This window comes from Gymnogyps californianus, chromosome 12 (genome assembly GCF_018139145.2).
Source record: "Gymnogyps californianus isolate 813 chromosome 12, ASM1813914v2, whole genome shotgun sequence".
NCBI classification, from domain to species: Eukaryota; Metazoa; Chordata; class Aves; order Accipitriformes; family Cathartidae; genus Gymnogyps; species Gymnogyps californianus.
Window position 1 is genome coordinate 11,942,077 of NC_059482.1, and position 21,491 is coordinate 11,963,567.

At 41.3% G+C, this 21,491-nt stretch overlaps 2 protein-coding genes across 3 annotated transcripts in view; one reads left to right on the forward strand and one right to left on the reverse strand.

Moving 5' to 3' along the window:
- The window catches only part of SLC7A10 (solute carrier family 7 member 10), a 45,999-nt gene extending 45,173 nt beyond the window's left edge, over positions 1 to 826 (forward strand). Inside the window, 1 exon segment of the mRNA XM_050903931.1 lies at positions 699 to 826. Coding sequence (XP_050759888.1) covers positions 699 to 826 — 128 coding nt within the window.
- Positions 827 to 6,233: 5,407 nt separating this feature from the next.
- LRP3 (LDL receptor related protein 3) overlaps positions 6,234 to 21,491 on the reverse strand; it is a 28,109-nt gene continuing 12,851 nt past the window's right edge. For both annotated transcript variants that reach the window (XM_050903923.1, XM_050903924.1), the window contains 4 exons: positions 14,269 to 14,477; positions 12,903 to 13,989; positions 11,590 to 11,722; positions 6,234 to 10,669 (listed from right to left, as the gene is read on the reverse strand). In XM_050903923.1, coding sequence (XP_050759880.1) covers positions 9,857 to 10,669; positions 11,590 to 11,722; positions 12,903 to 13,989; positions 14,269 to 14,477 — 2,242 coding nt within the window. In that variant the 3' untranslated portion in view covers positions 6,234 to 9,856. The remainder of the gene's footprint in view (positions 10,670 to 11,589; positions 11,723 to 12,902; positions 13,990 to 14,268; positions 14,478 to 21,491) is intronic.

The following is a 21,491-nucleotide window of genomic DNA, read 5'->3' on the forward strand; positions in this document are numbered from 1 at the left end:
GCTAAATGAGCTATCACAAAAGGACTAATAAATGGCTGAGAGTTTTGCCTCCCCCTTGCCCTGCTTTGCTCCTGCTGTGCCACCAGCACGTCCCGCTGCCCAAGCCCCACACAACATGATGAATTATTTCATACTCAAAACACAAGAAAACCTTACATTATCACTCACGTAAAATTAAAACTGCACTTAAGTCTTTCATGTTTTGGTTGTGTTTGGCTTTTAATTGTTTTGCTCCGAGGCAAAGACTTTCAAACAAGCACACTGCAGCCCTTTGCTCTGACCAGAGAGTTTCCACCGGCTGCAGCGGGGCTCCACTGCTGGCAGCTCCCCAAGACCAGCAGTCCCCACCGCCGACGCAGGGCCGACGCAGTGCCAGGAGGGCTGGCAGCCAGCCCAGCCCAGCCCTGCCAGCCTGCCATGTGCAGCGCCGGGCAGCTCTGCGAGGGGCCAGGGAAGGGCTGCAGATGGGCGTCCCTAAAGCTGCCCCATCTTAACCTGCCCCTGCTTCGCAAACACTATTGTATCGCTGAGCTGGAGATGAAAAGCGTTGGAGGGGGCGGTCAGCTGTGCAGCAGGGTCAGGCGGCCCTGCCTGGGGAGATGCACGTTCATTCACATGTTGCATCACCCCGGCATCGTGCTTTTGTTTAGAAGAGCTCGAGCATCCCCATTAACCACCCACACGTTTGCTCTTTGCAGAGTCCATGACGTGCTGGGGACAGAAGCTGTGTTTTGTGGTCTACCCTCAGGGGGCAGTTGCTGAGGAGGAGGAGGCACCCTCGGCCCGCTCTCGGTGGCCGGCGAGTGAGACAGCCGCGAGGAAATAACGACACGGCCTCCGAGGCTGAAGTGGCTTCTTGTTTACATGCTGATTTTTGCAAAAAGTTTTTCTGGAAAAAAAAAAAAATGTTTTTAGAGCTCCACTAGTGAAGTCCATAAAATGAGCTACACCCTTTATGGCATCTGTAGCTTTTAGTTTTTCCCTAAAAAAAAAGAAAAAAAGAGGAAAAAAAAAGAAAAGAAATAAAATATAAAATAAGGCGCTGGTTGTTTTTTTCTGGCAGCATACTTGCTCAGCAGGGGAAAGCAGCACAGATACAGCTCTGGAATACTGATTTTAGCAGCCATGAGGGTCCATCAGAGACATACAAATTTAGGTATTTCAAAAGTAGGGCAGCTCCCGACACAAAATCAAAGTGGAGAAATCAAGAGAAAGAGAGGAGACCTTGGGACACCCATGCCAGCAGGGAAATTCCTGTTGCTGTTCCTGGGTGGTGTGAATCCCCCCATAACACATGAGGCGTCAAAGTTACAGTCCAAAGGATCATCCCTCCACACACCTGGAAGAGCAGAGTGCGTCCATCGGCGCACTCGAGCACCGGCGCGGCTGGCCCCACCAGGGGTAGGGGCCTTGCACTGAACGCTAACCAGCCTGGGTGGACCTTAGAGTAACAGGTACAAAATCAACAGTCTGCTTGACTGTTCAGACATCGTTTGGTGACATAGAAAAAAAACATACAGCAGTAGTGATAAAAATCTGAAGTATCTCAATTTTGAAGCATTTTCGCAAAGGCAGAGCTGGGTTCCTGTATGCTGGGTGGGGACGGAGCTCGTTGCACCGCCCAGGAACTCTTGCGTGAAGCTCAGCACGATCCAGGTGCCGACAGGGGAGGACAGAGATGTGGAGGGGTTTGCAGCGGGCTCAGCAGTGGGAACTCAAGCGGAACACAGGAACGAAGCCCGACATTTCTCCTTTTTACTGAAGTGTCAGGTGATGTCACATTGCTTCAGAGACAAATTCCTCATTTCAACTACGCTCAGCCAAGTAACAAGCCTAGATCATTCTCACATCAGATGCTCTTTAGAAGGTGTTTTGCATATTTTATTTGTGGCAAACACTAGGAAAAAAAATCTAGTTCATGTATTTAATTAATATAGAGAGGTTTGCTGCTGTAGCAATATGGCTACTTTCACACCAAAGAATCTTTTGAAAATGCAAAAGGCAAGAACATTTTGAATCACTACTATTCTTTTGCAACTTTAGAAAACAAAAACTATCATGTTCAGTAGTCTTGGTAACAGCCATGTGAATTTAATTTTAAAAGTATCTTTCTATGCGTTACAGGCCCTGGTATAAAAATTCAGGATTCATTAATCTCTTGGTGTGTCAAGTACCACATGCTCTACAAAGATTTAAGAATAGACTCAAAATAAGGAGCAAGCTCAAGGAACGTGTCTTTCCAACACAATGCATTATTCAGAAGTATTTTTATTTTTAAATATCTATCCATCTCCCTCCAAACTTTCAGATGGTAGACACTAAAAAGAAACACAACTTACACTATTCTCTTTGTATAAAGCTGTTAATCATAAGAGATTAAAACAAATATTTAGCTAAAGGTGTGGTTTTGTGTGTACATTTGCACACATGTAAAGAGAGATTCCACATTTTAAATAATGTTATGAATATATAAAGTTTGCTAATGAAAATCATATATATTCAGCTTGCCTTTTTTTTTTTAAATTCACATCACACCTCCCCTATTTATATTGGCTAAGCAGCACCCGAACACTTAACCTGTGTCAGAGGCTCTCGTGGCTAAGTCTTATTTTCCATATATATTTCCATATATTTCCAAAACAATAATTTTTTCAATAACTTTACTATCTAGTGGGCAAATTAAATGTATTACAGCACCAGCAATAATGATTGCTTTCAAAACTGCTAAGTTTTGGTATGGTTTTGTTTGTTTAAATAATTAAGGTATGGAAATCAGCCAGCACAGAAACTTTGCAGCTCTTGAGAAAACAAGTCTGTATGGTAATGAGAAAGGTAGTAGTAGCAATAATAATAATAATAATAACAACAACAACAACAACAAAATAATTTTGTGCTGTAATTGCTACCAAGGCTTTCCTTGGCTATTGTTTAAGGAAATCAAAAGCAAAATTAAAGGACCAATTGCCTCGTAGGTGTTAACTGGGTTTGGCTCAAATTTTCCCTGATTATACTGCCATGCTTTAAAACAATCAACATTTGGCCTTAAATCAGAAGGCTGAATTTAGAACAGGATGGTTTAGTAGAGCTCATCTTCGAATTACATACCAATCCCCAAAAGGTGTTCTACAATGCCTTATTTCGTTTTTAGGAACAGCTTCATCTGTGCTCCCAACATCACATATATTACTTTTAAAAGGCTTTGCAAAAGTTAGATCCTAATGTGTACAATTTCTAACCACAGAAATCAATGCACAGATGAAATTTAGCAGCATGCTCAAGCCCGTCTAAGTGTGTTTTTTCCAAAAGATGAAGCAACAGGCCCAAAGGAGACATAATCGCTAGTATTTTAAGCCCACTGAACAAAAGAAAATCCCTGAGACAGCTGACACTACAACCATGTCAAAAATATTGTGATACTTGATACAGAAAAGCAAGTTGCTTCCAAAAGAAAGAGGTTTAAACAAAGCTTTAAAAGCAATGCAATACTATATAAGACTATGTATTATATGCTATGACATTTATGTAGCATAAAATATCAGATGCTGTAATACAGAAAAATACTCTGTGCTGTTTATTCTTTTAGTGCTGGCAATAATACAGCATTCAGAGAGTTTCAGATGGAAAAGGAGATAATGCAAGTATTAACAAGAGTATCACCTGTAAGTCAGCTTAATGCAAAGTCAGTAAAACATATTGGATTATTCTTATCTGCACTATCACAGTATCGAGAAAAGCAGCAACAGATCACGACATCACTGTGCTATGCGCTGTGCAAAACGGAGACTGGGAAGATAGTCCCTCTCCTAAATAAGATGACGTTCAATGGGAAATAGGAGCTGGGTGGGCACCGATGGGGGGCACAGGGAGAATGAGGCAGAGTTGCTGCTGCTGCTGGCCCGGCCACTCTCAAGTGTTTTCATCAACTTGATAAAGGAATTGGTTGTTTTCAGTTCATGTTAGCACATAAATCAGAAGAGTTTGATCTCAGCAGGGTCAAGGTAAGAGATTCATATTAGGTCAGAGTTTTCATCCAACTCAGAAAGGATTGATGAGTCACTATGTATTTAATATTACATTTGGAAGCATCTTTACAAAAAATATATCTAAAAATATGCAGACAAGATTTCATTAGCCACACTCGATCACTTCTGAAAGCGCAACCCTGACTCAGCCTTCGACCACGGGACGAGAGCTGGTGGCTCCAGAAGAGCACCACCATCGCCTGGTGAGGAGCGGCGGTGGGTTGGGAAGCCTGGGACAAAGCCTGCTGCCGTTTCCTTTCTGTGAACAAGCTAATGCTGTGAAAGCAAACGCACCTCTCCATGCCAAAGAGCTGAAGCTAAATAAAATGACTCATCTTGGAGGGGAAAACAAATAGACAAACCAACCAACAAACAACCAACCCCCAGCAAACGTGCTGTCTCACGCTTAATTTTCAGAGGCCTTTGTCAAGGTATTTCTCATTTTTCACTCTCTTATTTGTGAATTCTTGAAACCTCGAAAACAAAACCCATTTGCTTTCCAGCCCCTTTGTACCAAGCACCGAAGGACAAGAAGTTAGCAATTATTCAGCTGCTGAGGAGTTTTAAGAGAGATATTGAAATACATGTCATAAATGAAAATGTAAAAAACAAAATCAAGGGTAAACCTTGCTGGAATTTGTCATTTTCTAAAGCTTTAGAGTTCAGATGGGTGTGCCCTGTCTCGGGAGGATGCACCTGCCTCAGTCACCACCTCCGTCCCCAGCTGTGAATACAAGCAAAGCCTGTTTTTTTGTTTAAACCTCCCCTTCTTGTTCCTTGACACTTCTCACCGGTGCTCTAACTTCAGCGAGAAACTTCTGCACTTGGACACATGAAAAAGGAAAATCCAAGGAAAAGGATTAGAAAGTGGCCAAGAGATGCTGAGAGGCCAAAAATAAATTTGTCTTAAAGTCCTAAGGTAAGAGATAGCGATAGAAGGGAGGAAGACCTAGACAGCATCACAAGGCAGGAAACATAAAGAATGAAGAGGGAATAAAACATAAACCTCTACCACTCACATCAGCCTTGGTCACCATTTCGCCCCTGTAGCAAAGAACACAAGAGCCAGAACCTGAAAAGGGGAGGATGGCGTATTGAACAGAGTTTGCTAGGGCAACAGACTGACAAGAGACAGGAGATGAGGTTTGCTACCTGCAAGTTCAGGTCATGGGCAGATAGCCAGTTGTACTGATTTTAAATCCTAACGCCCGCCTGGGAGATTAAGACTTAGTTTCCTGAAAAAAATCCTAAATAAGTAAAAGCAGTTCTTCTCCCTCTCAGAGAAAGGTCTGATTAAAAAATACATAATCCCCTCAAGGCTTTTCAAGTTAGCTCCGTGGTTTCTCATAAGACATATCTATTGCACTGGAGAGGCTGTATACAAACTCTGCTGCCAGCACACAGGTAGCACTTATTACCCCATTTCCATTTTATGGGCTATATTCATTTCGGCCTCACATCAGGATATGGTTTCTACTATTACTGCTTGTGCCACTATCATTGCAGCTGAATCGGCACTTCACGACGAAGCGAAGCAAACACTCTTTCTAGTAGGTTAGGAGGTATTATCCCTCTGCATCAAGCTGTGTCCTCCCATCCTTCATGGCTATGGATAAATCTGGAAGACCATAAAGTCTGTCCAGTTCTCTTCAACACAGATAAAGATTTCCAAGTCTGTAGAGTAAATCTCTGTCAACACAAAATAACTCAGCCTCCACCTCCTACGGAAAAACAGCAGGATAGAGCCAGCGGTACCCTCCGAAGCACAGAATGGGAAGGGGAAGCATCAGCAAAATAAGCATTACCCTCAGTGATGGGAATGAGAGGCTGTACTTCAGAAATTTTTTTTTTTTTTAACCACCTCAAGACCCATACACTTCAGGGCTTCTTTTTGTTATTTGGGGTATATGCATACATGCATTTTAAAGGCAGCTGTATAAAACACTGAATTGCTAGTAGCAAGATTTCACATGTACTATCTAAAAAAGTGATGCACCTCCACAGCTTCAGCTCCCAGAAAAAACAGATAATAAAAAAAAACCCAAAACCACCGAAACCAAAAACCAAACCAAACCAACCCCACCGTTCATATTCATGTCAACACATTGAGCCATGGGTTGGCATATGCAGAGTCAGAGCCGAACAAAGGCTGTGGGAGTACAATTTAGGCACCCTCGATCTTTGGTGTTAGAGTGAGAGTCAGACACTCAGTCTCTGGGCACGTGAAATTTTATTAAAAATTAAGAGATCCAAAGCAAGAGCAAAGTACAACGATGCCCAGCATCTTACTTGCTTAGTATCATTGTCCAGGAACCAGCAGACACTGGCAACCATGATGCCATACCTGAACCATATACCTGTACATACGTTACGGTAAAATGTTGTGTCTAAATGAATATATACAACATGTAAATTAAAAAAAAAAAAACAAAACAACAAAGCAGAGAACAGAAAAAGAAAACAAGTACATTTAAGGGATGTTACAGAGTCATACACAAGCTGGAAGGTGCCAGAATTTCAAACAGAAATATTCCCCATGTTTTAATAGCAGTAAGAGAAAACGTAAGGTGGTCACTTTTCCCTTAATGCTGCTTATGAGCTTCCATTCTTCTTAAACCAATGGAGGTATTCTTCTCTATTCAGAGATTTTTTTTTAGGGAGGTTTTTTTTTGGCTGCTTGGACAGGGGAATTTTGTATCTTTAAAAAAAAAAAAAAAGGCTATCAAATACTTTGTTTCCCTTCTGTCTACAAAAGTCTTTAAGGAGTGCAGAAAAGCATTATTAAAATAACAAAAATTTTAACAAGTTTATTAGCTGATTAACTTTAGGTTGTATAGTCATTAAAGTGTGGTATTTTCCACTGAGCAAAGAAATCCAACAATGAGATGTTCCTGTTCACATGTCTGGCATAGTAGCAGTTTTTAGCTTTTTTGTTTGTTTTAAGAAGTTCTGAATACAAGGAGGCAGCTTACATGAAACAGAACAGTGTCTTCAAGGATGGTTGATTCGCTGCTTAATGCTTACAAGAGCTGGAGGAAGGGCAGATATACACTAAGGCAGACCGTGGTTTCCTCAGGTATCGACACTCCAGGACACTGCAACGCACTTGTTTGTGCTCACGGTGCAGACATAGAGATTTCTTCTGCAAAACTAACAGTAAATTTGTGACTCTTCCCTCCAAGGAATGAGCTAGGGGAGCCGGGAGAGAATACTCTCTTGCAGAATACAAAAGTTAGGTGCTTACAAAGAGCACCAGGCTTGTCTCTCTCATTGATGCAAGGCTATAAATTCCAGTAGTGAAGGCTGTGAACATTTCTGTACGCTTCAAGCATCAAATTTTCATTAACCTGGATTTTTTTTTAAGTTTCTAAAAATAAAACCTTCTCAATGAAATTTCCACTGAGTTACCAAATGGATCAGTAGACAAAATATGTATGATATATGTAAGAAATTATGTGAAGTGACACATCTTAAAATAAAATAGTGTCAGCTGTTTGGGGTTGTTCCCAAAATATAGTATTCTGAAGTACATATTTAAACTTTAAGAGCCTTACAGTGGTGATAGTTTAAGGCATAGTACGATCAACATTATTTTATTGTAGAAAGACATTTCTGTAACAGAATTAAATATACACTTATTTCTAAGGTCCTTCATATCTGCACAATATTAACCTTGACATACAATCTTCCTCCCAATTATAATTAACTACTTTACACATACAAGTCTATGTATTTAAAATTATCTTTAGACAAAAAAAAAACAAAACAAAAGCACACTAAAACCTGTAGCCTTAGATGCAAACAACCCTGGCAATGCAATGACTACAGGACATGGCCTAGCAAAGGTGGAATGTACCTAAGAAGTTTACAAATGCTAGGAAAGCAAGTTCTCTTTCAACACTACATTTCCTTTGATGAAGTGAATTCTGATCACAAAAGCACTTGGAAAAAAATGAGTGAGCAGTATTTATTTTATGAACTATCACTCTTACTTGTTACTCATTTTGCCACAAGCCCTTCCTGCTATTAATGCCCTTAAGGAGTTTGAATCTTCTGCCTCTGGAATGCGCAGTATGAAACCAATTTGCAACCAAAGGGGGGGGGGGGAATCACTTCAATTTAATTCTTCCATGTTACATTTCTGCAAAGCCAAAGTCCTATTTCTTGTTCCTTTTAAGGCACTCCCAAAGGGAGTCCTAGTAAAAGATCCAGGGCAAAATATAGCCCATTTAAAGGAAAAACATCTTTGACACTTTGGTGTAAACTTAACTGTTCACTGCAAAAGCCTGTTCGCCTTTACAGCCAGAAGGGTCCTGTGGACAGCAGAGCCCAGGTCCACAGATGCCAAAGTCCACCTCAGTTTTACAAGTCCAGTTAGTAACTCTGGGCAACCTGAATTCCTACAGCAATAAAGAGGCTTCAGAGTACTCGGGTATTTACAGAGCAGCAGCATCAACTTCCTTCTTCATTCCTACGTAAAGCATTCTAGTTTGTCACTGCGTCACGGGGGAATTGAAGCAGAGCTCTTGTCAGAGCGTGGGGGAGCCTGGCCAACGCCCCAACCATCGCAAAAGGGCCAAGCCATCACACAGTAATGTTCTGTCATTCTACACCGAGTCACTCCTGGTTAAGCAATGTCACCCTTCCAGGTAAATAACATGCTTGCTTTTAATTACACTCTAAAACCAAAAAAGGCACCAGTTTACATTTAAGTGTTGTACAATCCACACAGTGTCAGCTTTGAAAATGGCACTGATCTATTTCAGTTCTTAAAAGAAAAAAGCAAGCAAAATAGCATCCTCTAAAAATAAAAAATAAACTGATTTATACATCTGCACCTAGGCAGCAGATTTACAAGCGAACTTGTGAAGCAGATTTTATTTCAAAATAAAATAGAAGTCTGATCCTGACAGTTACCAAGTGCTCAGTGCTTCCTACTGCAGCCACCGGGAGCTGTGAAGCCTCAGTATCCTTCAGGGCACACCCGAAGTGATAATAAAAATCCCTGAAAACAGAAGGGAGGAGGGGAAAAAGAGGGTAGGGAGAAAGCAAACAATTCTTCAACCTTCGCAACATCACTATGAAGAGAATGTAACATATGACAACACAAAAAAAGAAATATTGCTGCAACTGGGGTTCAATGCACTCTGCTTATACTGAACACTGCTAATCTCTTATTAGAAAGCTGTAGCAGATAAGACACCTGGTATCATTCTGGGTATTCTACACAGAAACTTTGGTTTTAGTGGATGCTTCACGGTACGTATGGCCATCAAAACATTTCTGAAGGGAGCAAAGGAAATGAGCAATTTCTATAAAGAGGAAGGTACAAAGGATTTTATTTCCTTCTAAGTATTTGTAATTCAAAGTATTAAATTTTAATTAAATTATGATGTCTAAAAAGACAACGTTATTTCTAGTTTAGTACTCATAGTTACAATGACTGGTGCCTGCCCCAGGTTCCAACAGAGTTCTCTCTAGTTTCAGTAAGACCACTTGAAAAGCAAAGAAACGCTAATTCCCTGAATGCAGAGTGAATAAATGCACAGAAGAAATACCAGAGGATGGAGATGCCTCCAAACTGCAGGGGCACATTCTTGCTCACCTAGCCCCTGATATCGCATACTGGCCTACTTCTGCCCCACTGGAGTTTCAGGAATAGCAACGAAGACAAAAACTTGTCCCATTTAGTCTTGTACTGTACTCCCTGGGGGATTAAAGCACACTGGTTTTAAGAGACAAAGTTGAGAGCACAGACATACCACCTATCAAAGTGCACTGTCATATAAACAATGAAGTTACAAAATTTACAAGGCCAAACCAAAAAAGTTTTATTAGCAAACAAGTAGAGATTCATCATCACTGGTATTGATTTCAGAGAGGGGAGTAGAGGACTCTAACATTGGCACTTCCACAGAATGGCAACAAGCCGCGTGAATACCCAAAGGCTCCTCCCGGTACGAGTTAGGGCAACATCGGTTTTGTCCATCCACTTGGATATGAACATGCATAGGGCTGTCTGGATAAGCAGACTCCCACTTTTTTAAGGGTAACCTACATGGCTCTTCACTCAGTGGATGACTTCTACTTAAACTACTGTCCTCTGGGACAGTCCTCCTGGATGTTGACCCTCCATGGATCCTTTCTGTAACACTTTCAGATAAAGGATCTCTGAAAGCCTTTCCTGAATCCACTTTACTGGACTGCTTAAGCTCACTGCCAGAGGTCTCAGCACCTAAAGGTTTATCAGCACGTCCAGCCTCAGGCTCTGCATGTGCTGCTGTGCAAGTATTCGGTAAGACATTTGAAGGCGATGGCTCTGTGATTTCAGTCTCTGGCTGCAGGCTGCTACATCCACCTTCTTGTAGGCCCCTGGCTTGGCCATGGGCATTTGCCTCTAAACTGGGTCCTTCGGGGGAAGGTGGAGGACTCTGAGTAGTCCCATCAGCACGGTTGATGATTCCATCACCGAGTGTAGTCTGTGAAGTGCGGGCAGGCGTCAGGAGCGGGATCTGTCCTCTCACCCGAGGTCTGTGGAAGAGTCTGTTCCAGAGCCTGCCCAAGCGCCGCCGAGATGAGCTCCGCCTTGACGAGTGTCGTCTCATCTGCCTCCTCATGGCCGTTCGAATGTTCTGCAGCACAGAAGCCTGTAACACAGACGTAACAAACTATGATTTCACACATACTCAAAAAACTTCTCCTAAACCCTGTTCTTTCCACTAATATCTCCACCTTACCAGAATTCTCAGACTTGATCCCTACACTTCCTTGTTAAATGCGTATTTTCTAGTGAACTATTTAAGAATACCAAAGACAGCTCTGCCTGTACCAAAAGACTCTCCCTTAGAGCATTTCCTTTATGAGTTTAAGCTCTACTTGTCTGTCCAGGAAGATGCTCCACTCACGCGATCACATCACCACTGAAGAACCAGACTGCAGACCACTGAGTCCTCTATCATCAGCAATAGCAGAGGATCCTCAAAAGCTGATGACAACAGCAGAGAAGAAAGGCCAAGGCAAACTACTTCTCCACTCGAGTAACATACAAGTGCTTTTTCACACTAGGAACTGTATCAGAGTTGGATACTTCCAACAGGGCACAGAAGATTTCTGAGAACTCAGCAATGAAATAGAAGAATGACTTAACGGCTTCCCAGTGTAATATATCTGAAAATGAAAAATAATCCCAGAATTTCCCAAAAATACTGCTAGAGACCTTACTTTCTTACCGCTTCAGGCACATTTACAGTTTCAGATTGAAAAGCCTTTTTTCTGTTTACTTTCTGACCTTTCTCTCTGTCTCTGTTCATTCTATCTTGATGTACAGCAAACCAGCATGTGCTTATCTCACTGCTGTTCCCTAGCAAATACATTTAACATGTTCAAAACTACTCACAGCACCAAGATGCGTAACTGTGGTTTTTCAGCTCCAAGGAAAACATACACATTTTTATATGACTTCCATATAATTAGCACAGCTATGGAAAGAATACAGTTCCAGATTGATTCTATCTAATTTATAGTAGTTTGGCTGCTGATAGGTTCACTGGCACTCGTGTCTCCCTACCTGTGATGCATTGTACACAGGGAAGTCTTCAACTGGGGGGATAAGTCCTTGTGCAATCAGCTGCCCATAGGAAGGTGGAGCTTCCCGCCGTACAAACTCTGCCTCGAGTCGCGTCATCTGGGTCTCAAATGCTCTGGAAACAGAACCAGAGGGAAAACGTGGAAGAGAAGTAACAGTCAGTTTGTCCTGCTTCCCTCACATTAATGTATAAAAGCACTGCAGAGGGCTTCAGGCCAGCATCTAAACCACAAACCTTCAGCTAGGCTCAGGATGCTAAAATAAACAAAAGGAATAAGAATACAGGGTACAAGCATCAGTGAATCAAATCAGCAAACTCTTTAGCGTGGTCCTACGTTGGACTCTGTGGCAACTGAAGTTTTTTCAATAGGCCAGCTTACGCCAGTAACAGTGGTAACTTGTTCAGCAAGGGCCCAAAGGTTATTTTTGGAAAATACAACATTAAGAACTGGAAACAATCACACAACAGGGGCAGCTTGCAGCTGCAGAGAGCTTTGGCTGTCCTGCCAGAACCGAGGCATCGAGGTTCCCAACATAGCACAGCGGCTGGTTTCCAGCTCCTTAATCATGCAGATTTGATCAGGAGAGAATGTAAAGCACACTGTGCTGAAAACACGAACGGTGTCAGCAGCACAGCACAGAGCTGGTGTATATGACAAGAGACGGGCTTCAGAAAGTCCTTTATGACTCTCTCCCAAAGGGCAGAACCACACTTGCACAAACACAGACACAGAAACACACACAATCCATACAGCAAGGCATATATGACAGGGGTAAAGGGGCAGAGCTCACACCGATGGGAACAGTGGAGGCACAAAACTCCTGCTCAGAACAGGCCCCACCACTGCAGGACATCGCTTTTAGTAGAACTGAGAACTACACTATTTGGGGAGGGCAGGGGGAGAGTTATTCAGTTCAGATTCAGCAAAGACTTCACTGTAAGAGTTCAGCACTCAGTTTTTGGCAGTGCAAGGGGTTTGTTGCAGGAGGAGGAGATGGGAGAGGAAACTGCTCAAAACAGTTTTAAGTTAGATACAGGTTCTGCCAGGCTGCTCAATAAATGTATATTTCTCATAGATCACAGAAGAGCTGACATTCCTCTCACTACTTCCGAAAATCTTAAATACTCTTCTCTAAGCCTAATGCAGTGACAGCTATTTAATTGTCATCAATTCCTTGGATTGATTTCACAGTATTTTGCAAATTCTCTGGTTAACAATCAACTTTTTTTCCTTTAAACAAAAAGGGAAAAAAACACCACAGCTATTAAAGCATCATAAAAGCAAGATGCTTACCTGTATTCCCTGGTCCTCAGAGAATATAATTTAAATGCACAACCCAGTGCTATCACCAGCAGCAAGCCACACACGAGACTCCCGATGAGAGCAGCTGTGATGACCTTCCTGGGAACGATCACCAGGCAGTTATGTTCATCGCTTCCATCCTGGCAGTCTTCTTGGCCGTCACAGCGCCAAGTCTCAAAGATGCACAGATTTGTACCACAATGGAAGTTTCCTGGCTGGCAAGTAAAGCAGTTTTTTTCATCCGAGCCATCTGGGCAGTTCTTTTGGTTATTACAGCGGTCAAGTATTGAGTAACAAAGCCCACTGTTTCCTTCACATGGGTATTCGTTCTTCTGGCAAGCGGGACAGTTCTCCTCGTCCTTGCCATTTGGACAGTGCCACCAGCCATCACAATGCTGCTTATCTGTGAAACACTCCTCATCGCTTCCACAAGGGTGCTCCCAAGGAAGGCAATAGCCTTTCACCTGATAGGTTGCATTGAACCCGTGGCCAGTGCTCTTGGAGCGGGCATGATATGAGACAGTGAGCTGGCCCTTTGATGACTCCACGCTCACCGAATGTCTATTGTTGTGGTATGAAAACGTTTGCATTAATTTATCACCTCTCTCCCCAATGCCATCGTACACCTTTACATAATCATTGTAGCCTAACTGCAAATCAAGCTGCAACAGAACATGTCGATTATCTTGTGTGTCCACGTACCATGTGCAACGAAGGTCTGATCTGCTGTGATCAGCACGGAATAAGTCTGGGGAAGCAAAAGATCCATAAAAATTACCCAGCCTTTTGCCACAGGAAAGATCAGGACAATTATCTTCATCCGAACCATCACTGCAGTCCTTAACTGAATTACATCTCAGCTCGTTCATCAAGCACTTGGTGGAGTGGGCTCCACTGCACTGGAACATTCCTGAGGGACAAATGCTGGACAGAGGCTCTGTTGGAGGGATAGTGCAGTTTCTCTCGTCCGAGTTATCACCACACTCATCCATGGAATTACACTTCCAAGTACTGGGAATACACTTTCCATTTGCACAACGGAATTCATCTGACTGGCATACAGCCTGACCTATCTTTCCTGTGAAAGAGGACAAGGAGAAAATAGTATCAAAACTTTTGGAACCATCTGATGTCACTTTTTAATGTCTGCTACCCTGCATGTCACAAGTCAATCGGTCAGGCCAGTACACTTCGGGAATACTGTTAAAAAGCCAAGTGGAAATAGCATCAGTGTTACCATGCTAACACTTTACAGTCATCAAGACCGGCCCAAGACTCCTGTCAAAAAAAACTACTACCGTCTTCAAGTTTTGCCAGAGAGACTATAAGTGAAGCCAACAAAACTGTAAGGTTTTACCTCTAATATAAGAGAGGCGAAATCCCTGAGCCTGTCCTGAGCTTGACGCATCTGAGTGAAAAAATATCCAAACATGGTCCCTTGCAGAGATGAAAGACGGAGGTATGGAAGAGCCACACACTTTGTACTCCTCCCTCTTGGAAGATGGGCCAATCATCAACCAGTCCACCGCACACTTCTGAGAGTCTTCCAAATCGAAGTTCTTAAAACTGTTAGTAACAAAAGAAAACATAAGTTACAAAGAGGACATAAATCTGGAACAAAGCCAAACAGAGAAAAAACAGATTGTAACAGTTGACATTCTGCACCAAGCAGTGCTGACATAAAGAGATCACATTCAAAGATAATGAAACACCTACAGTATCTTGAGTACATATAAACAGAGCATTCAAATTCCCCCAATTTGGAAAAGCACCCATCTCACAGGCATAAACAGCATGCCAAGTAGCTCCAAAAGCTGAAAGGATGATTCCTCTTTTACTCAGAGTCCTTAAACAAAACTGCTTCCTAAAATACAGATATGAATAAAGCAAAATTCCAGAATACATTATACAGAAGGTAGATTAATTTCAGCAGTCTTTTCCAACGTTAAAAGCTATGTAACTATGGGATGAGAGGGGAGACTACTGTCTTGAAAAAAGAACAATAGGGAGCAGTAAAAAGAACCCTAAAGGGATAAATACAAGAGACAAAAATCAACTCTTCAAGATATGGATAGGCAGGGAGAGGGCAAGAAGAGGACTCCAAGGGTTGGAAACGGAACCTGAAGTCTAATACGATTATTTTTTTACTTCAAAGACTAAAATATTCCCTTTCTGGGAATGCAAATGCACAGCAAACAAGCCTGTAACCTTTTACAGTCAAACCTCCAGCCCTTCCGCTGACCCAAGCCCAGTGATTATTCAATAGTAACTTACCTAGTGCAAAGAGGTGCCCCAATTGTTTGCAGAACACTGAACACAACCAGATAATACTCCCTAACCTGTAGCTCAGGAACCATACAGGCTATTTGTTCAGTCTGATGAAACAGATTACATTTGCATTCAGTAATCTGCAATGACAATGGCATTGCACAGAGAAGCATGCTCATTAGGAAAGGGCACATTGTTCAAGACACTTAGAAATGGATTTTGGTCCTCTTTCATATCACTCAGCTGCACAAAATTAACATGGCAGAAGTTTGTGCGTACTCCATGCAAACACCTAGACAGAAGTTTCAGAAAGGCTGAAAAGCTGCTACGAAATGCAGACGTCCTTCCACAAAGGACTTTTCACAAACATAAAAGACGAATTCTTTGAAAAAGATAAATGGAAAGGTAATTTTCTGATATCACTGTGTATTTACAAAAGGCTGTCAATGCCTGCCAGACCTTGCCATTTGAAGGTGAAAGGGAAAGAGCAGCAACTACATAAACTAGCCAATTCATTTAAGCAGGAGACCCACCCTACACACCCCTGTAGGTTCTGCCAAACATATCGGCTTAATAACTCTCCAGAAAAAAATTATCAGCAAGAGAATGAGAAGAGAGCACTGAAAGCATTAAGTTAAAATGGAAATTAAGACATGTCCAACAATATATGTGCAGGCAAGGACAATGCACCCAGAAATATGTCCTTCCTCTTTTCTAACTCTTTTTCTCCCACCGTGCTCTATGTGTCTTCCCAGCTGGGAAGAAATATTCCCACCGCACCTAATTCTTTGCTATAAGTGGTCTCATCAAGCTTCTGAAACAAGCATATTTTGCAAGGAAGTTTTAGATGACTGTGCAGTCAGAATGAAAAGATTTAAGTGTTCAGCCATGCAAAGGTAAACTAAAGAGTATCTCTGTCCCAGGTGTTCTGCGAAAAACTTTTTAATGACCAAGAAAGTGTACAAAGAGGCACGACAGCATGAAAAGGAATTATACAAAGCATCAGTGAAACTATGGGCACCCACGTCAAGTCTGTTGCAAGAGATGTGAGAGAGCACTACTGAGCTACCACATTGGTTTTGCTCTCTGAAACTCATTTTGCACCAGACATCAACAAGGGTTTCTATCATCTACTTGGAGGATTTTTTGCAGGGTTTTCTTCTCATAAAGATTTTTTGGGTAAGTATTAGAAATATCTATCTGCCCAACAACAAAAATTTTTAAGAAAAGGGAACAGTCACTGAATCAAGAAATGGAAACTCAGAACTGGGGAGGGGGGCAGGGAATGACTAGAAAAACTTCTGCTTGTGCAATACAAACAAGATCATTTACTAAATCTTTTGATCTCTTACTTCTAGAGTTATTTTAGATGTACCAGGACAATTTGTTCTCCTACCCAGTTCGCAGCACTCCAGCAGAGTCCCACAGCCACTCATTTTCCCCACTCTGCTGAAAAGAGCTGCTTTTGTCTATCGGGTAAATAATTTACCCATCAGTGTTACACAACGCAGACTGCACACACACAGGGGAGAATTTGCCTATATAATAAGCTGTCTGCACCTTATGTTAAAATGCATTTCTTTCTAGGAGGAAAAAAAAAAGGTTTAACGCTTTTAAGAGTCACAAAAAGGAAGAGTACAGAGAAGTCAGCTACATGCACATGCCTTGTTTACAAACTCCTCTGCAGATGATAGTGATACCTCTGGAGAGGCTGCATTTGTTTATAATTAACAATATCTTCTACTTGCACCTTGAGAATATAGTATTGTATATTGCTAATAAACAGCTTTTTTTGGTTTATTATAAAGGGTGTGGAAGAGGAAGAAACTTTAGTCCCACCTTCCAAAGAGGAAGCACAGGCATATAGAGGATAACTGATTTTCCTGAGTGTCAGCTGTGGATCTGAAATAGATTCAGAGCGGAATCCTGCACTTCTCCACTAAGAAATCCAAGCTTAAGCCACAAACCCAACTGAGTACAAGGGTGATGAGGCAGAACAGACTTGCAAGGAAGTATCATCTTTAACAGCCTCCCTGAAAATACCATGCCTCTCAGGGATGCACGAGCTACCGAAACAAATGCCTTGTTATTCGAAAAAGGGCAATACAGAATATTCAGAAGAATTAACTCTTTTTCAAAAACAATAAGCATCTTCATCACAGGTGCCTAGGAGTTTCAAACACCACTGAATAAACACAATTTCTCTGAAATACAGATGTTCTAGTTCTGATGTAAAGTTTTATATATAATAGATACCATAGCAGTTATAAAATTTCTTCTTCTAAGGGCAAAAGCAAAGTCAAAGCAATTATGTTCTACATCATGCAAACTGTCAACAGACATATTTTGAACAAATTTTGCTTTGGTTAAGGCATTGTCACTCCACTCCAGCATCCTTTTAAGTTATATGGTCTCCAATGGAAGCAAATTTTGCCCCATTTAAATTGATGGCGATTTTTACTCAAGACCAAAAGCGTGATATATTTGAATGAGCCATCGACCAACCTCACCACAAAAAACACTCCTTTGTAAAGAAATACGAAACAACATGCATACATACACGTGCACGTATAAATATGTAAAATCGGTTTTCACTTTACAATGCATTTGGAACAACAAGGTTTTGTGTAATAAGTTTCTGCCATACTAATCTGACATTAAATAGCCCACTGATTTATTTTACCTAAGAGTCCTGAATAGTGCATTCAACCTCTGCTACTTCACTTCTTTCATCATCTGTAATTAGATCTAGCGTTGCTGCTGTTACAGTCGTCTGAAGAATAATTTAATCCTGCTACCCACAAAACAGAGTGCAGGGACATTTACTTATTCCACTGAACTTTCTCAAACTGGAATGCAAATTTTTCTGTCAAAAGGATTAGCCCAGTGGTTGAGTGATTGACGGTATGCAGTGGAAATAAGGGCCAAAGTCTTGTACTCCTACTGCTTGTAGGACTGTACAAACATCTTACAGTCTTTGGAAAAGTACTGAATGAAGTCTGTAGTTACGGTTCTTGAGGGAGGTCTCAGGCCCTTTGTATCCAAAACCCACATCATTTTCTGTGATTAAAACAAGAAACAGAATCAAGTCGTACTGAAACAGAGAGTACTAATAGATAATGTCACCCATATCTCATGCAGCACCAGTCAGTACTGCGGTATTTTTAAACATCTTGGGCAGGGAAGCACAGGGTTTGGGAGAAAAAGCAAAAGACGGGTCAGTTCAGTCACTAACCCCCTCCAGCAAAGCACATGTCTGAAGGAGTGGGATGTGGGCCCAGAGGTCCATCCTACCATGCAAACTTCAGTGCACAGTAGCACGGAACTCCAGCCCTTGCACCCCTCAACTACAGCCTTCCTCACCCCACTGCAGCTGCTCCTTGGGATGCAAACATCCCCCCTCACCCACAAGCGTCACTTACAGGCAACGCTCCTCTGCTCTGCCATCTCAGTGCTCGATGACAAAGGGAAGGAGAACCCGGCTTTCTGCCAGGCTTTTTTTCCTCTCCACAACCAGAGCACACAGCCCTAGTTCAGAGGGCAGAGAGAGAAGGAGCACGCAGACACAATACTGCAGGAGTCAAACGTTGGTATTTCGAGCACTTAGAACTGCGATATTAACAAAGTACAGAACTCATCACTAACACACAGAACATCCTTTAAAATGCTTTGTCCCTTAGGCTGTTCTTACTGTTACCTGTGATCTCCAACACAATATAGGAATAGAGGAGAGACTGGTGAAAAAGATCAAAATTATTGGACCAAATTTTGCAGGTTTTGTTTCTTCTGAAAGATGCTATTCAAAAGCACTAACTCCAGTTATCTTGCTTTTGGAATGCCTCTTCCACAGCTAATTCCTTTAAAAAATCCCCTAATTTTATACAAAAGTACAAGAATAGTCTATTAAACACTGGACGCATTCAAACTCTGAGGATCAGAACAACTCAATGCAAACTGACAAATGCAGCACTAAATCTGTTTTTACAGAATTCTGCAGAAATAGGTAGAATCATCTGGTTTTTCTTTCAGTGGTATGATACTGAAACAAGGTTACCTCCACCACTGAGCAGGACTCCAGGAGCTTACAGAAAATTACAGGATCGGCCATGTACCAGATCTTGCCTGTAAAATTACTCAAGTGAAGCAACAGTAGCCTACAATGATATTTTCCTATTAACTGTCAAGTATTTTTATGTTGCTGGAAAGAACTTCATTAAACCAGCTTATCATAAATACTCATTTACATTCTGAAAATATGAAAAAAACATGCTACCTGCAAAACTAATGCTTAGCAGAGCTAAGCTTTTTGCCATCTGCACTGAAAGGTGCAGTAGTAGCTAGGAAAAAAAGTACTTCTATAAATAACGTAGGGAATTCCCTACAACCCTCTTAGTAATTTAAGCAAGAGCAACTACAGATTAAAGGGGGGGAAAAAAAAGCATTCTTAATAACTGGAAAAGGACAAACATGGGATGATCAGGAAAACGAACAAAAAAAGGGTAAACTGTTAGAGGCCCAGCAGATGTAAAATCTGAATGAAAGTAATTAGTAAATAAATAAAAAAAATAAATGTCCAATTTGGCCCTCTAAACTCATTAAAAAATTGGAGAATAAATATTATGGGTAGATCAGTAGAGCACAGTCCCAGAATAAAACAGACCAGCCAATTAAGCAAGAAAAGTTACTTCTATTTGCCAACCTCTCACAGCAAGTGCAGACTGTGAACAACTGACGACTTAATTGGCTCATTAAAAACTTCTGCTTAACCACTGAAGCACAAGGACCTGGAAGCCAGGAAAGCTCTATTCTACTCCCAGCTCCCAAGCATCAGCTAACTGTGTAACCTTAGGCAAGAGACACAGGGGCTGTGTTTTCAAAAGTGAGCACATGCAACTGAATGAAATAAATGGCTATTATGAGTTTTTACCAATTAATGTCAAGCTCTGAAACACTGTGAATTTGGTAAATAGACTATGAAGCAGTCCCTTTAATTCTTCAAACAATTACAGACCAGCAAGCCTTTACATGAACAGGCCTCAGTTTACTCAGAAATTGAAACTCAGGTGATATCTGAAAATTTCTTTTTTCAAAGCCAGTGACATGAAGTGAAAGCCAGTGAAGGTGATCCCCCCCTCCACCTCAATTAATGAGACACAGCTTGAGTGGATCACTAAGTAGATCACTTTTCAATACTCTTATCTTGAATTCTGAACATGGACAACATTTTACTCTCAGTCCCATAAATTCCTATAATAAAACGCAATTCATTTATACTCTGCCCACATCAGGTTAATTACAACCATCAGGTAACAGCAACTGCTAAACAAAAACAATTTTCATCTTTTTCTCAGATATCAGGAAACATACACACATAAAGCCTGTAAAGGATGGTACCAAGGCAGTTACTGCATATGACATCTTTATCTGATCTTACAGGATTTTTATGTAGTCCTCTGAAAACAGGCATAAAAATAAAGAAAATGGGAGGAAAAATCAAGTAGTTTCCAAAACAGTAACTAACAGACTGATTACCTGAATCTAAAGGACACAACATAGTCCTGGAAAGCAGTAGCTACACATTTGTTCCCAGGTCTCAACAGCACCATTCCATCAGACACACAAACTTGGAATAAAGCATTGAAACGTGCATAATTAACAGAGAGGTATAAGCACAAAGAACATACATTTCCTGTTCTTGTGAAGTCTCCCCCAAGTATTTCTAAAAAGTAAACTATAAAGCAAAACAATAAACATGGAAATGTGAGGAAATGAAGAAAATCAATACACACACACACACGAGGCAGATATTAAGACAAAGCTTCTAAAGGACGTGCCCACAGGAGCCAGCATCTTACATCCACATGTAGATCTGGGCATGGTTCTATTGAAAGCTGCTGAATAATAGGTTTACAAGAAGTGACCACCGACTGCAAATGTTTTAGAAATCAAAACTGCTTTCAATTGCAATTTTGTCCCTTAATGACTCCTGCTGTATCTCAAATATGGTACTTATATAACATTGCTATCTTACTGTCAATGAGAAGTCACGATCAAAGGAAATGCAGTCAGCATAACATAACGCAAAGGACGTGGGGTTTTTGTAAACCTTTCAAAATCCAGATGTTATCACAAGAACTGTGTTTGATTTTCCTAGGAAAATTTAAAAAGCTACTCTTTTACTCCCTTATGAGCACACTGTTAGGACAAGAAGCATACCCAACTGTTAAGAGGAAAAAATGTTTGTATTTGAACCCTCTTTCCCAGTTTGCCTATATCATGCTAGCCTAGGCAAATCAGCTGCTTCTTTTATGT